This window comes from Scyliorhinus canicula, chromosome 8, assembly GCF_902713615.1.
Source record: "Scyliorhinus canicula chromosome 8, sScyCan1.1, whole genome shotgun sequence".
In the NCBI taxonomy this organism is placed as follows: Eukaryota; Metazoa; Chordata; class Chondrichthyes; order Carcharhiniformes; family Scyliorhinidae; genus Scyliorhinus; species Scyliorhinus canicula.
Window position 1 is genome coordinate 55,183,956 of NC_052153.1, and position 16,511 is coordinate 55,200,466.

The 16,511-nt window shown below is 43.9% G+C and overlaps 1 protein-coding gene across 3 annotated transcripts in view; it reads left to right on the top strand.

Moving 5' to 3' along the window:
* Window positions 1–16,511, top strand: part of focad (focadhesin) — a 366,162-nt gene that overhangs the window by 97,054 nt on the left and 252,597 nt on the right. For all 3 annotated transcript variants that reach the window (XM_038804621.1, XM_038804620.1, XM_038804622.1), the window contains exons 5-6: window positions 6,845–6,999; window positions 10,643–10,747. In XM_038804621.1, the coding sequence (XP_038660549.1) occupies window positions 6,845–6,999; window positions 10,643–10,747 (260 nt within the window). The remainder of the gene's footprint in view (window positions 1–6,844; window positions 7,000–10,642; window positions 10,748–16,511) is intronic.

Here is a 16,511-nt window from a genome sequence, read left to right on the forward strand (position 1 = left end):
CCTCCAGCCCCTCCGCAAGGCCCAAGATCCTCAGATTCTTCCGCCTCATGCGGTGATCAAGCTCCTCTAAGCGGTCTTGCCACTTCTTGTGGAGTGCCTCGTGCCCCTCCACCTTACTCACGAGGACCACGGCCTCCTCCTCTCGTTCAGTGGCCTGCGCCTGCAACGCCTGGATGGCAGCACCCTGGGTCATCTGAATCTCCGAGAGCTTTTTATTCGTTTCCTGCAGAGAGCTCAGCACCTCAGCCTTAAAATCTGCAAAACAGCGCAGGAGAGCAGCTTGCTGCTCCTGCGCCCACAGCCTCCACTCCTCTGGTGCTCCGCCGGCCGCCAGCTTGGAATCCTTCCCCCGTTTTTTTCTGGGGAGCTGCTGCCGCTTTTTCCCCCTTTCCACTCCGAGTTCGAGTCATGAAATGCGGAGAAAGTCGATCAGCACACCTTCTCCCACCGGGAGACGTTGAAAAAAATTCTGTTTTGGGCTCTAAAAAGAGCCGAAAAGTCCGTTTGAATCGGGAGCTCCCAAATGTGCGGCTTCCTACATCATCGCCGCCACCGGAAGTCCAGGAGGTGACTTAATTGAGGTATTCAAAACCAAGTGGATAAGATGTGGGATGAGCTGCCTGAGAGTGTGCAGGAGGTAGGTTCAATCCAGGCATTCAAGAGGGACTTGGATTATTATCTGAAAAGGACGACTGTGCTGGGTGATGGGGAGAAGATGGAGGAGTGGCACGAGGTGAATTGATCAATTGGAGAGATGGCGCAGACACGACAGGCCTCCTCCTGTGCTGTAACTATTCTGGGATTCTGTGAACTATTAACTACTAGTGGCTGTTGAGTTCACAGAAGTGGCCACACAGGAAGCTTAAGGAACAAAAAATGTATTTACCGAAGGGGCTACCTGCGCCCAGCCCACATCCGCCTCTATTTGGACATAGTTGCGCTCAACCTTGACCAGCGTCCTCGAGGCAAAGACGTCATCTGATGTGACAATAAGGCATCGGCGTTTCAAGTGACCAAAAGCGCCTTTGCGGGATCAAAGTGAGTCAGCAGCTGAGAAGTCAGCTTCCTTTTGACCTCCGTTTGGCCCCATGCCCATACCTGGTTCTTTTTGAGGAGACTCTGCAGGGAGCCAAACAGAGTCGCAAGGCCCGGGATGAATTTCCCATGGTAGTTGGTGAGACCTAAGAATGAACAGAGTTCTGTCGCTCCTCCCAGCATGGGGGCCTGCCGAATGGCCCGCACTCTGTCTTCAACCGAGTGGAGGTCCTCCCCATCTACGCGATAGCGCAGGGAGGTCACCTCGCGGAAGTGAAAAAGGCATTTCTCTTTACGAAGGCAAATGCCAGATTCCCAAAGTGACGGAGCACCTCATCTAGGTTATTCAGGTGGTCCTGTTCAGTTGTTCTTGTGATCAGCATGTCGTCCAAATAAACCGCTACAGGTGGTTGGCCCCACAAAATGGTCTCTGTCACAAGCTGGAAAATGGTGCAGGCCGATGATACACCAAAAGTCAATCTGCTGTACTCATACAACCCCCGATGTGTGTTCGCGTTATGTATTTACGAGACTCCGGGTCCAAAATCAACTGCAGCTACATGTGGCTCATGTTGCGTTTGGTGAATGAGTGACGCTGGTCAACTTGGAGTAAAGGTCGTCAATCCGTTAGATACCAGTCCAACTTGGAGGCCCTATTCACCATCATTTTATAGTCCCTGCAGAGGCGGACACTTCCTTCGGGTTTCATTACAGGGACGACTGGCGCTGCCCAATCCACAAACTTCACCGGACGGATGATCCTAAGCTTTCAAGCCACCTGAGCTCTGTTTCCACATTAGGCAAAAGTGCGTAAGGAACTGCATGAGCATGAAAATATCTCGGTTGTGCCGTAAGGTCCACATGGACCTTCGCCATGGCCCCGCGGACCATCCCCAGCCTGCGCTTAGAAACGTTGGGATACTTTGCCAATACTGCATTGAGGCTACCTGAGCTCATTCAGAAAACCTGCTACCAGTCAATGCAGAGGCGTTGTATCCAGTTGCGGCTGAGCAAACTGGGGCATCATCTTTTACCACGACCAGGGGTAGCAAGCGGACTGTTGCCCATAGAAAGTCGGGGCCATGGTGGTCTAAGCTGTGGCTAGCGGCTCTCCGGTGTACACGGTGAACTGAGCCTTGATGTCCCGCAATGACAGGAGCTGTACTCCTGTCCGGAGTTTCTCAGAACGTGTGTTGACCGACAACCGAGATGATGGCTCCTGTCTCCAACTCAATTAGTAATGGTTGACCATTGATTCGAACTGTAATCTTAATGGAGGTGACCTTGGGTGTGAAAACGCAGTTAAATTGCAGACCATCATCCATGGCTCTTTCACGAAAAAGGTGCGGAACTGAGGTAAGCAACCAGGCCTAGCGGGGCGACGGTAGGGATGGACCATCCCACAGACACCGCTCCGCGTGACCACGCCGGCCACGTACCCCACAATGCCCGGGGCCTTCCTCATCTGGATCAGGGAGCGGTTCCGCCCTGTCGCTGGAGTCCTTGGCCACTTGCTCGACCCCAGCAGGTTGCAGCCCAGGGTGGAGAACCGAGGGTGACCTGGTCGAGGGTGCACCATGCACCGGGGAGGGGGGATGGTACGCGGCCTAAACTGAGGACACCCATACCCTATAATTCTTGTACACCCTGTTCTGCGCTTTCCTGCGACAGGGCAATTTCTACGTCCCTCTTGAAGTCCAGTTGAGGTTCAGCGCTCAACCTCCGCTGGGTTGCCGTGTTACAACGCCGCAGACCAACCTGCCTCGCAACATTCAGAGAGGGGGGGCACCATGTTTGCAGAATCCCGCGAGTTTCCAGAGACGCGCCAAACATTCCGTTATGGACTCCCCAGGGGTTTGCTCGGTGGTAGTGTTCGATGCTGATCAATGGTTTGGGGTTGAAGTGATTCGCCACAAGCACTGACACGTCCACAAGTGGCCCAGAGTCCGGGTGGCGGGATATGTAAAGCTCTTAATCACAGTAAAGATGGTGCTTCATAAGCCGCCAAAGGAATCACGGTCTGGCGCTCATCTCCGATTAATAGAGTTGGGCCCAAAAAAAAACTATCCGTCCGACATTGTGACCAATCTTCAATATCTGCATCAAATGCTTCCAGCTTCCCCAAATGCAGATTCGCTATGGCAGCTGAAACAGCCTTCAGTGTCCTTTGGAGAAGCGGCTTGGTACAGTGAAAATAGCGCCGCCTGCAGCTCTATTTGATCCTCATCTCCAGCATTGAGTTCACAGAAGTGGCCACACAGGAAACGTAAGGAACTAAAGATTTATTTACAGAAGAACAAAGTATCTATATACAGTGGTCCCAGAAGGGTCTACCTGCGCCCAGCCCACACCCTAGCTGGGGATTTTTATGTTCCCGTTTACGCTCCTGGTGATGAAGATGCTCTGCCCCCTCACCGGGAATGCTCGTATTCCAGAGATCAGGGGGAGCCTAATCGGCCGGGCCCCGTGGGTCTTGTGTCGGTTACAACAGTGGCAAACTGAAAATTATGGAATGCAGAATATCTGATCAGAGAAGAAACAAATTCACTTGCTGTCTTTACAGAACTGTAAGGTCTTAAGCAACCTGAAGACTACGTAAATCTCTTCATATGACTGAAAAACTGAATTTAAAAAGAGAGAGAAGAATGTGAATACGTCAGTCTGGGATGCTGACTCCTGTCACAAAGATGGTTGATAGAAAAGTCTAAAGTGATTACATTTAATGTTCAAACCAAATCGTGCAAGAGAAAGATGAATACATTTTCTCAGACTTGGATTCAGCTTGCCAAGGAGCTCAAATTGAAAAAACTGGAGTAGGAAAAGTGAGCGAATTGAAGTTCAATAGGATGGAGATGTTTGGCAAAATAATTATCCAATCTGCATTTCCCTGTCCCATTGTAGAGGAGAAGAAACGATACTTATCACTGTATACTAATACATGTGACAAATCAAATCAAATGACATCATGAGCAATGAAGGCATAGAGCTGGTTTAGCTCAGTGGGCTAGACAGCTGGTTTGTGATGCAGAACAAAGCCAGCAGCACAGGTTCAATTCCCGCACCAGCTTACCCGAACAGGCTTCGGAATGTGGCGACTAGGGACTTTTCACAGTAACTTCATACTTTTGACAATAAATGATTATTATTGTACTGGATTAGAAAAAGTACATGTAAATAACTGTCTTCCCGAACTGGAGCATCTATAATCTTTATAATCTTTATTATTGTCACAAGTAGTCTTACATTAACACTGTGAAAATCTCCTAGTCGCCACACTCCAACTCCTGTTTGGGTACACAGAGGGAGAATTCAGAATGTCCAATTCACCCAACAAGCACGTCTTTCGGGATTTGTGGGAGGAAACAGGAACACCGGAGGAAACCCACGCGGACACTGGGAGAATGTGCAGACTCCACACAGACAGTGACTCAAGCGGGAATCAAACCTGGGACCCTGGTGCTGTGAAGCAACAGTGCTAACTACTGTGCCGCCCGTATCTAGAGCCCTGAGCAGGATACGGAAGAGTTGAACACTCCGGTGCTGCCTCTGCTGCAATCACAATCATTCCAAACAGAGAATATTTGTATAAAGATATATACTGGCATTGAAAAAATTAACAATTTAAACCAATTTAATAATGTTCTCTACTAGTTTGTTGTGGGCTCCTGATATTTGCACTGGAGTTAGAAAGGTGATTCAATTTGGCTGTATTTCTCAGTTTCCCAGGCTTCCTTTCAGTTAGGTTAACTCTTTTGGTGTATTATTTGAGATAAAAGGAAAAGGTATGATGAATGTTGGGTCTTAAGTAAACACTTTTCTACTATTTTCCCTCCTACAATTTCTATTGTAACAGACTGAAACTTTTTGGCATGTCTAATTAAAATTTGTTAGTCTTCCTTTAATGCAGAGGAGTATATTGTAGTACCACTTCAGAGACAAGATTTGTCTCTGGTGAGATATCCGCTTCCTGCCATCAATTGTAGCTTATGTATGTATGTACGTATGAATACATGCCCCGTGTGTCTCTCGACTGGCTGTGATCTTTTCGTTTTCTGTTTTTACGAAGTAGCTGATCAAAAATTCAAGACAGAGTGGGGGTGAGCTGGGGTGTGAAAAAGTCCACCTACTATTAGTTTTACATCACTTTGAATGAATGGAGAGCAATGGAAGTGGGTTAAGCCCAGTCAAATTTCGGTCTTGGCTCAATGGGAGTGCACTCACCCCGGGGTCAGAAGATTGTGGGTTCAATCCCCATTCTGGAGATTTGAGCAAATAATCCAGATTAATACTGGAGTGCAATATTTTTTTAAAAGTGTCACTTGGTTGGACTTGCTGCATTTCATTAGGTGGGACACTAAACCGAGAGCCTACCTGCCTATTTAGGCGTGTGTAAAAGATCATTTGGGATGATTTGAAAGCACAAGAGAGTTTTGCTGGTGTCCTGGCCCCTACATCAATTTACATAACGAAAACCTATTACTTGTCCATTATTTAATAACTAATTTGTGGAATCTTGTTGTATGCAAATTGTGCTTCATTCTGACAACAGTGACCACATGACCAAAGTACTTCATTATCTGTGGAGTGCATGAGGACATCCTGAGTTTGAGAAAGGCATTATAAAAACGGCTATTATCCACAATCAACTCCTTCCTCTTTCCTGATATTTGAACCCCATTCAATTAACTTTTAAGGATTAACTTTTGACAACAGAATAAAAGTGCTTAATTTGTACAGTCAAATTACGAGAAAGCTGAATAAACTCTGTTTGACATTAAGATGGAAATGTGTGGGGCACAACGTTCTTCCATTATCCAACTCTGACTTTTTTTCTCCCTTGTTGATTGTTGTTTTGTTCCTTTGCAAACTACCTCCTGTGCAAATAGATATGAAATTTTAAAATTACATGCAAAGTAAATGCTGGAGCATTGTGCTGTCCAAATCTTGACATAGAAGCATCTTTCCAGTGGATGGACGACGTTTATACTTTTCTTTATTTATGATTTAACAATTTTATGATTTGATAGGGAACTCATATTCTGATGCAACTCATCAATATCCTGGGGCCGATGGGAGTGAGCTATGCCATTATCATAGTCGAAGCACAATCCCAGCACAGGTGGCATAAATGCCCTGGAAAAGTAATGGAAAAAGGAGTCAGATAGTCTCAATATTCAATAATTTCCTGAAAAACGGGCCACTTACTCATTTGGCCTTTCTGGTCCCTGCTGCCTGGCCCCTCAAACCCTCTGGACTGAGATGGTCTCGGATGTAAGGCCGAAATTCATTGGAGGATGAAGTGGGAGGTCTAAATTCCTCGACAACCTTATTTAAATAGCTATATTGGGTTTGCACAAGTACACAGGTTTGGGGCAGGTGCTCAAAAGCCTTGTTCTGTAAAAGGGCTGAAACTTCATATCTCAGATCTCTGCTACCTTTCACCTGACATTTTGCATCTTGGGTACAGGTATTTGGCTGAAGAAGGTCAGAAGAAATCAGTCCCACAAATGTTTTGTGAAATTATTTAGTTCCACAAGATAATTAGAGAAGATGGAAGACTTTTGAAAATAAAATGAATCACTAACAGAGTTTCTGAGCGCTCTGAAAATCTGACAAAGTTTATGTTTATGATTTTACTTTACAGGAAGTTGTTAATGTTAACTAAGTGAGCAAGATTAATGAAACTTTGAGGGCAGTCTCAATTTCCTAGCTTATCTGATGGAAGTGTTTGGCTAGTATGCTGCAGTGATAAGCCAGGCATTTTAATTGACCATTGTGATACAGTTCTTATCATTATTTTTTTCCCCAGAGCCCTGCATTGAACTTGTTGTGGGAGAAGTGCTGCAGTGATAACGTGGTGGTTCGGACGGCCTGCTGTGAGGCATTGGTTGCACTTGTTGCACAGAACCATGCTGATTTTAATTATGTGCTCAATGGAATTTTGAAACTAATTCCCTCTGCCAGGTACCAGAAATCATTAAGCGAGCTTTGCGTACCATTTTCGTTGGAGCGAGACATTTCAATTGCTTCCGCGGATAATATCCTTTGTCATAGCATTGCATTTGACTGTAAAAGCTGATAATCCACATAAATCCACATTCAGGACTAATGTGAGTTTGGGCAGGCGATCGGTCTATTGTGTGCCATGCAAAAAAGCTGTGGACGAGGATAACGTTTGGAAGAGCATAGGATGCTTGTAGTTCATCCAACTCCCTATTATCAGTTTTAACCAGATTTAGAGAGAGGTTCGCCTCTAGAGCTTGGGGGATTGACACTTGCCAACCTGGCTTGAAGTTATTTTTGTGTTCTTTTGTATATTGGTGATATATTGGGAATGACTGAGAAATGTACATCCTGTTGACTTTGTTGTTGACGGAAGAACCTTTAAAGAATCCCTCAGACTTAGGGACAGGCTGGATGCTCCAGCGTGACTCAGCTGCAGCTACGTGCACCTGACTACCTGGGGAGCTCTGGGTTCTCTTTGTATCGGTGCGAGTGGATACCAATGATTGAACCACTTGCTTTTTTCTCTGAGAATGCAGTGAAAATGTCTGTGGCGTAAAACGTGAACAGTTTTTTTTGAAATACAGAGCTATTGCCCATGGACTAGCCTTTTTTAAGGATGTTCTGGCAAAAGTGCCAAAATTCAACTTTTCCAGTCACGTATTCAAAGCTGTTACGATATCTACTGATCAAAGTTGTTTCTTTCCTCTGAATCAGCTGTACATTTAGTTTATTTGCAGCATTGTTACTTCAGAGTTAAGTACACAGCCAAAGGGAATGGAGGCAAAATAGTTATCCCTCCAGCACGCATCCTCCGATAACTTGCAGTCTGAATGTCTTTATTCCCACTTTCTTACCGAGTAGTTCATTCCAAATGTTTATTACGCTTTCAAATTTTAAAAAATGCCCTCCCACTGATTCACTTGTCATCATCTACTGACCGGACTTTCAAAATAAAACACTGAATTTGCCTTTTTGATGCTGTTTTAGAATATACTTTATTGAAGTCACCCTTATTTTATTGCAAATTCCTCTTGATTCTAAGCTTTGCGAATATTTTAACTTCAGTCTCACCTAGTTTACATATCAGATGTGTACACTTCCCAGTATATGTCTGCAAAACCAAGGATTATGTACAATATTCCAACCAGAATATTCGGCTGTTCTGTTCCTTCACTTGGAGCTGGCTGCTGTTGAGTCTAAAAAGGGCAGTTTATACTTAAAACTGAGCTGGCAATGGAGGGTCAAATTTACAAGCAAAAGCAACTATGTATTTGAAGAAGGATTAGGTTTGCTGCTCTTAAATCCTGACACGCAATAATTAGTATTTCAAAACAATGATTGCTTTGGGCAATATATTAAAATTGATGTTAAAGCCTTAAATTCACACCCCTGAGAGTCTGGGTACATTATTTTCGTTAGTTTTCATTTTTTCTGTGCATCAAAGCGAGGGATGACAGTGCAGGAGAATGGAAATCACCCCATTTCAGCCATCCAGACCCTGATATATTTGGGGTAAGAGCAGGGCGCACGGCAGCACAGTGGATAGCACTGTGGCTTCACAGCGCCAGGGTCCCAAGTTCGAATTCCCTGCTGGATCACTGTCTGTGCGGAGTCAGCACTTTCTCCCTGTGTCTGCGTGGGTTTCAACCGGGTGCTCCGGTTTCCTCCCACAGTCCAACGACGTGCAGGTTAGGTGGATTGGACATGCTAAATTGCCCTTAGTGACCAAAAAAGGTTAGGAGGGGTTATTGGGTTACCGGGATAGGGTGGAAGTGAGGGCTTAAAGTGGGTCGGTGCAGACTCGATGGGCCGAATGGCCTCCTTCTGCACTCTATGTTCTATGTTAGTGGCAAGAAACCCTGGCAGTTGTGGGAAGGCGTAGTGTGTGGACGGAAAGATTTGCAGCAGTAGGGTTTGCTTTGGAGGCAGGGGGAAGTACTCCTGCTCCACCTGACCCACAAGTAGTATTGGAAAAGCACTTGAATCTGGATGTGGCAGCTGCTAACTCCCATCGGCTGCTGGGCTTTCCAACCCTTGGGGAAAACTTGACTAACAGCCGGCAAATTCAAATGGTTGCCAAGATCTAACGAATCGAGCCTTATTTAAATATGATTGTTACCTACCAGTCTTCCCAGAGCAGCTTACTCAAATACGCCTAAATCCGCAGCAATTAAGCATCAGTAATGCAAGAAACATGTTGGAAACGTGTTTTTATAAATGTAAACTTGCTCCCTACCCTCTACCCCTGAATGTGGGGGGATTGAAATTCTCTAGCATCATGTTCCCATATCCGATATAACTCGTGGCTGCAGGGTAAAACAATAAAGCTCTCTATTTTGGTCTGGCAATGTATTCGGACACAATTTCAGAACATCATCTCCTACTCCATCAATGTGTCACTTCTTTCCTTTCCTTTAAAAAGGCCAGCGGCAGGGTTCAATTCCCGTACCAGCCTCCCCGAACAGGCGCCGGAATGTGGTGACTCGGGCTTTTCACAGTAACTTCATTGAAGCCTACTTGTGACAATAAGCGATTATTATTATTAATTACTGGATATTCCTGTGCCCCGCCTCAGTGATATGTGCCAATTTATGCCAAATTAGGGAGAGCTTTTATGATGCAGGCTCGTGTCCATTACCAGTTGATCAATTGATTTATGACACAATTCACTTCACAGAGGATCCTTGCAATTTACAGATAGACTCTCATCCCTCTGCGCTGATTTGGATCCCAAATTCAGGAAGTGAATAACTACAGTATAATTTAGTCCCCAGAAATACCTCGTACCTGGTGGGTGGTGTTCTCACCTGTAATGGTGGTGCCCATGTCGATGACTTTGTCTATATAAATGTTTCTGGAATCCACTCTTCATTCCCCTGAGGAAAGAGCAGTGCTCCGAAAGCTAGTGATTCGAAACAAACCTGTTGGACTTTAACCTGGTGTTGTAAGATTTCTTACAATACAATCTTGGGTCAATTTCCCTTGAATGTAATTCCTTTATTTTTTTCAATTTTTAATTATTTTCTTCTCTGTTCCTGAATCCCTACACTACATTGAAATGTAATTATCTTCATAAATAAAGCAGTGTTATTGCTGTTTGGTTCATCTAACAGCAATGTTAAAACTTACTTGAAGATCACCGGGAGAATTTGGTGCGTCAAGTTTTTTTTTGATAATCATTACTGCAGAAAGTAGGAGTTTCTGGTCCCAAATTACACCATTGTAAATAATGAAAGCAATATCATTGAGCTTTTTCAAAGCAGTTAAAAATCCAGTATTGTTTGCTTAAATACTGAGAAAATACAGATTGTAATCAGAATTTCCCTTCTGATTTTATACAATGCACAAAAAAAATTGACCCAACATTTGCAATATCCAGTAAATAAACAAATGAATGCTGCATGCGTGTTTGTGTGATGTCGGCTTCCTCAGACTGCCTTTAAGCCTCAGAAGGTCAGTGTTCGCCACTTGTGCCTTCCAATTACGTACACCTCCAGTCTCAATTTAAAGGTTTTAATTTCATTTTTGGGCTGTAATGTTCAGGATGCTAAATTTGCTTCAACAATGCTATACACGGGATAATGCCAATTTTCTTTTGCAGTAATGTCCAAGGTTTGATTAAAAGTATTGGTAAATTGCTACAGATGCAAGCACAGGAAACTGAACAAAGTAAAAAAATGTTGTATTCGTGCCCCTATGCCATCAGGTAAGTCTTTGGAATACAAAATCTTATTACCATTATTTTGATGCCTTTGCCTTGAATACATCAACTTACAAAATAATTAAATCCCCACATTGCCCAGGATCTGAATTCAGCATAAATTGATGGGATAAATGTTTTCCAGTCTGCTGTATATTATGTATAAAATATATGTACATAAACTTGGATCAATCTTAGGTACTGTGAATCCAATTCCCACCTCACAAAACTGCCGAAAAACTTGATGGTGAGTGAATGTGCATTTTAATTTTGCTGGAGAAACAGCCATGATACCACTCAACAGGTTAATTTAGTTTCCAGGGCAGTAATAGTGCTTCCACAGACAGTTGTGACATAAGAAGGTAAGAACCAGTAACATGATTAGGAGTGCCACAACCTTCCTGTTTCCTCATACCTCCACGTTTTCTTTTTATTTTTCAAGTATTTATCCGATTCCTTTTCGAAAGTGATTATTGAATCTGTTTCCACTACCCTTTCCAGCAAGTGTATTCCAGATGACAACTCAGCAGTGGTTAGCACTGCTGCCTCACATTGCCAGGGACCCGGGTTCGATTCCGAGTCTGTGTGGTGTTTGTACTTTCTTCCCGTACCTGCATGGGTTTCCTCCGGGTGCTCCGGTTTCCTCCCACAGTCTAAAGATGTGCAGGTTAGGTGGATTGGCCATGATAAATTGGCCCTAGGTGGGGTCATGGGGATGGTGTGGGGTTATGGACCTAGGTAGGATGCTGTTTCAGAGGGCTGGTGCAGACACGATGGGCATAATGGCTTCCTTCTACACTGCAGGATATGATGATTCTATGAACTTGCTGTGCCATTTTTCTTCCTCGTGTAGCCTCTGGTTCTTCTGTCAGTTTCTTTAAATCTTTGTCCTCTTGTGAGCGACTCTTTTTCCACTGGAGCTAGTTTCTTCTTTTCTCTACTAAAACGGTTCAGAATTTTCAACAGCTCTGCCAAGTCTCCCATTAACAGTTCGAAGACTGAGGATGGATATGCTGAGCAACCAGTGGCAGGAACATGGAGGCAGGTGGTTGCTGATTTGAGCTCCATCAAATCCCTACAGTGCAGAGGAAGGCCATTTGGCCCATAAAGTCTGCACTGACCCTTCAAAAGAGAACCCTACCTAGGTCCACATCCCCCACCCCATTCCCATCACTCCACCCATTTATTCTGGCCAATCCACCTAACCTGTGTATATTTGGATTGCAGGAGGAAACCGGAGCACCTGGAGGAAACGCATGCAGACGTGGGAAAACGTGCAAACCCTACACAATCACCCAAGGCCCGAATCAAACGCTAACCACTGTGCTGCCATGCTGCCAAGATCATATGCTAAAAGCTCCTCTCAATTTAAAAATAAAACTTTGATAATTTCTCCTCCAATATTGGAATTTTCTGAAGTAAATAAACTTGGAGCCTTCCCTCATAATTTATAGCTTAATGATTTGATGTCATCCTGGTTGCCAACATTATCGCCAGATCCGTTCTACAGTTTTGATATACATCATTGAATGGTTACCAGTCATGCCAAAGCATGAATGTACAAGAGCCTTTATCTAGCTGAAGTATAATTCCCTTTGTCCTGTACTCAACCGTCTCAGAAATACCACCTCTTTCTCTCTCTCTATGACAACTTCATGAATAGAAATTACCATACATTTCTGGTTTCTACTTTTGCAGAGTCACTTTGGCATAGCTTTGAACTGCTGTAAAATAATGACGTAATCCAGCCAATACGTGCTGCGCCAGTGCAATATTGTCATTTGTTGATTAAATGTTATAGGTCCTGATATGATTGCATATTTGCATACACAAATTCTGTAGGTGGCATGAGAATTTGATAAAGTGACTTAAAGGACCATACAGGATCCTTGTAATAATAATAATCGCTTATTGTCACAAGTAGGCTTCAATGAAGTTACTGTGAAAAGCCCCTAGTTGCCACATTCCGTCGCCTGTTCGGGGAGGCTGGTACGGGAATTGAATCCACGCTACTGGCCTTATTCTGCATTACAAGCCAGCTGTTTAGCCCCCTGTGCTAAACCAGCCCCTTGCTAAACCAGCCCCTTGGCTTTATAAGTAGAAGCACAGTGCTGGATCCTGTCATAGCTGGCTGTGTGGATGGTGGGGATAATGATGCAGATGTTGGGAAAGCTGAAAGTTGAGTTTCCCCCACCGTTATGCTGTGGATCTGTGCCTGATAGTTAGCCTAACTTACAGGCTTGGCTTCCAGACGGGCAGAAAGTACTCTGGTGCCAGGTTGCAACTGCAGGTCAATTGCTTGGCCGTTGGAACTGATGGTAGGGGAGCTTGAAGGGAGAAAGGGAAAAAATGCACTTGCATTCTCCCCAAAACTGTCCTTGTTGTCCTTTGGCCCCTGGTTTCTGAATGTCTTGGGAATTCCCTAAACTGGATTAAACAGAAACCTGAAACAGATTAAATCAAAGGCTTCCAACATTATTAAAATATTGAATTGGCCAACCTGGCTCCTGGGGCACGTTGGCTGCCCGCCTCCTGCTAAACTCAGAAGAGGGCGAGTTGACGTTTGACTTGAGATTTCTGACGTTTTATCTACTGTCCCGAACCGAAAATTCCAACTTTTGGAGGTTAAGATTTAGCTCTTGGAGTACAGAAACAAGGAACTTTTGCTAAACCTTTAAGATGCACTGGGGCTGTCTGGTGGCACAGTGGTTACCTTGGGTGACTGTTTTGCACTTTCTCCCCATGTCTGTGTGGGTTTCTTCCGGATGCTCCAGTTTCCTCCCGCAATCCAAAGATGTGGAGGTTACCTAAATTGCCCCTTAGTGTCCAGGGATGTGCAGGTTAGGTGGGGTTGCAGGGATAGGGCGGGCGACTTGGCCTAGGAAGGGTGCTCTTTCAGAGAGTCGGTGCAGACTCAATGGGCCGAATGACATCCTTCTGCACTGTATGAATTCTATGATTAGACCTCGGCTCGTACATTGTGCCCAATTCCAGTTATTGTGTCATTTTCAGAAAGGTGCAAAGACCTTGGAAAGAGCATGAGGCGATTCACTTGACTGGAATGATACCAAGTATGAGAGACTTCAATTACACACAGTGATCAGGGAAACTGCGATTATTCTCCGTAGAGCAGAGGAAGTTTAATAGAGGTGTTCCAAATCAGGAATGATTTTGAGAGAGTAAATAAAGAAAAGCATTCTACTGGCAGGAGAGTCAATACCAGATTAAGATTATTGGGAAAAGAACCACAATGGCTTGGGGGATAATGGGGGAGGCAGGAGTGGTGGGGATGGTGCTGGGAACTGGAGATGAGGAGAAATAGTTTGTTCAGATCTGGACTGCCTGTCTGACGGACCTTTGGAAGCAAACTTGGTGATATCTTTCAAAACAAAATTATTTATGTAAATTGGTGAGGAAAAATTTGCAGGTTTTCTGGAAAAAGCGCAGGAAAGTAGGACACATTGGACAGCGCCCTGTGTTGGTAAAGGTACAATGGGCTAAATTGCTTCCTTCTATGCTGTAGGATTTCATGATATTTATAACATGTGAGGTCTGCATTATTCAGCATTATTGACATGTTTTGAGGGCAGATCATTGGATTGCCAGGCACTTTTTGGATTTGACAGGTAAATCTTGGATTACACGAGATGCAAGTGACCAGATGGTGAACACTAAAACTTCCAGAACCGGTTGTCGCTAATATTCAGCTTGAGAGCTTTTTAAATTGAATTTTGTTGAATTAGTTGCAGCAATTCAAGGGCTACTTTATTTTTAAAGAAAGAAATGCAACAGCATACTATTATAAAGCATATAATTGCACATGTATAAATTGTCATGTGTTGAACAGCAAAAAAAAATGTTTTTTGTTCTAATCATTTATTCTAACAGAAACATACACCAGGAGTTGTGACCAAAGGCTTTGGCTGTTTTGTGCATCAGTAGCTGTAATATAAATAATGCTCGAACCCCATTGATGATTATTTATTGTGGGTCCCGTGAACATAAATCAAATTCAGTCTCCTAAGAAGCTTTGGCGATCCTAACCAGAGGTTAAGGTGAACTGGAGGTTAAGCATACCCTTCAACTTGCATTTTGTGCATCATGATGGTGCTGTTTTGTGTCAGCACCCTGATCTTATTAGTCTAAAGGATGTGACCCTGGACAGCGTTGAAAAAAAAAATAATTTTATGGATGCCCAATGTTAATTCCTCTTGCTTCCTCATCAGTGCTTCCCCATCAGCACTCCCCACCCACCCACCCATTGTCGTCCCCTCAACTCCATGGTCTCCGCACAACTTTGTGATCAGGCACAAATCTGACCTGGCCGTTGATCTCTGCTGGTGCCAGGGTAAATTTGTACACAACATATCCTGGAATACCCAGGAGTGCAGCTGATTATTCTTTCTTTTAGCTCCAGTCATCTCCTCGGACAGTTAAATGTTAGGATTCCAAGACTCTTGAGAGATTTGAAAGTGTGAATATCCACGTGTCACTTTTCCGTTAGTGCATTTCAATGCTGCCATTCTGCATTCCATGTTTTTAAAATATGATGTTTCCATTAGAAATATGGACTGCTTTATTTCTGTGTAATTTTACCCGTGATATTTCCAGTTAGAATTGCACAAATTAGCATTTCTTGTTTTAAAGTATCGGGCAGGAACAGATTGAAATGGTTTCCGCCTAAAATTCTGTACATTTTGTTTTACATTGGCTCGTCTCAATTTATGAAAAAAATTATGGTCTTACTGCAGAATGTGTGTTGAAGTGTTGTCTAGGGTTAAAACAAAAACCCTCCAGTTAAAACAAGTTCGAGGACCTATTCACAATGCGAAAACAATTTGTTCTGATTAAATTAATGGCCAATGAAGCAGTGAAATTGAAAGATTAAAATGTGGAGCATAGTTGTGGTCCATTACATGGCTGAGATGGATTATCAGGTAGATATATGATAACCAGATATGCGGAGTCCAAATTTATCTCTTAGCATGTGCCACAATCTATTTTAATTAATTATCAGCATTGTTAAGAGTTTGGCTTTAGTTGTTGCCAGACAGCCCCTTTCTGTGGCAATGTAAAGTAGCTTTGTTGCCTGCTGTTGGTATGATTTATGCATGAAGGTGCATATGTCAACTGCTTTACACTTGCACGTATCCTGGGGCTGAGAACGAAATTTGCAAAAATTGAAGTAGTCAACAAATTCAAACAGTGACATAGTTGTTGTTGCAACTGCATGATGTTTATAAGGTTAATAGTTTCCTGACTAGCTTTAAATTTGGAGCAAATAATAATAATAATCTTTATTACTGTCACAAGTAGACTTAACACTGCAACTAGGTTACTGTGAAAAGCTCCTGGTCACCACACTCCGGTGCCTGTTCGAGTAGACAGAGGTAGAATTCAGAATGTCCAAATTACAAGCACGTCATTCGGGGCATGTGGAAGGAAACCGGAGCACCCGGAGGAAACCCACGCAGACACAGGGAGAATGGGCAGACACCGCACAGACAGTGACCCAAACCGGGAATTGAACCTGGGATCCTGGCGCTGTGAAGCGACTGTGCTAACCAATGTGCTACCCTGCCACCCACAGATAAAGAGAGTCCAGTGACCTGAAGTCTGCCTGACATTAAGCCTGTGTGAAATCGAAGGAAGGCTTGTATTGTTTTACTGATAGAGTGCAAGGTTTTTTTACACTTGCCGACAATGGCAACAGTCTTTGAATTTCCCATGAGTCTTCTCTTGAGTCTCCCAAAGTCCCGGAAAGGTGTTG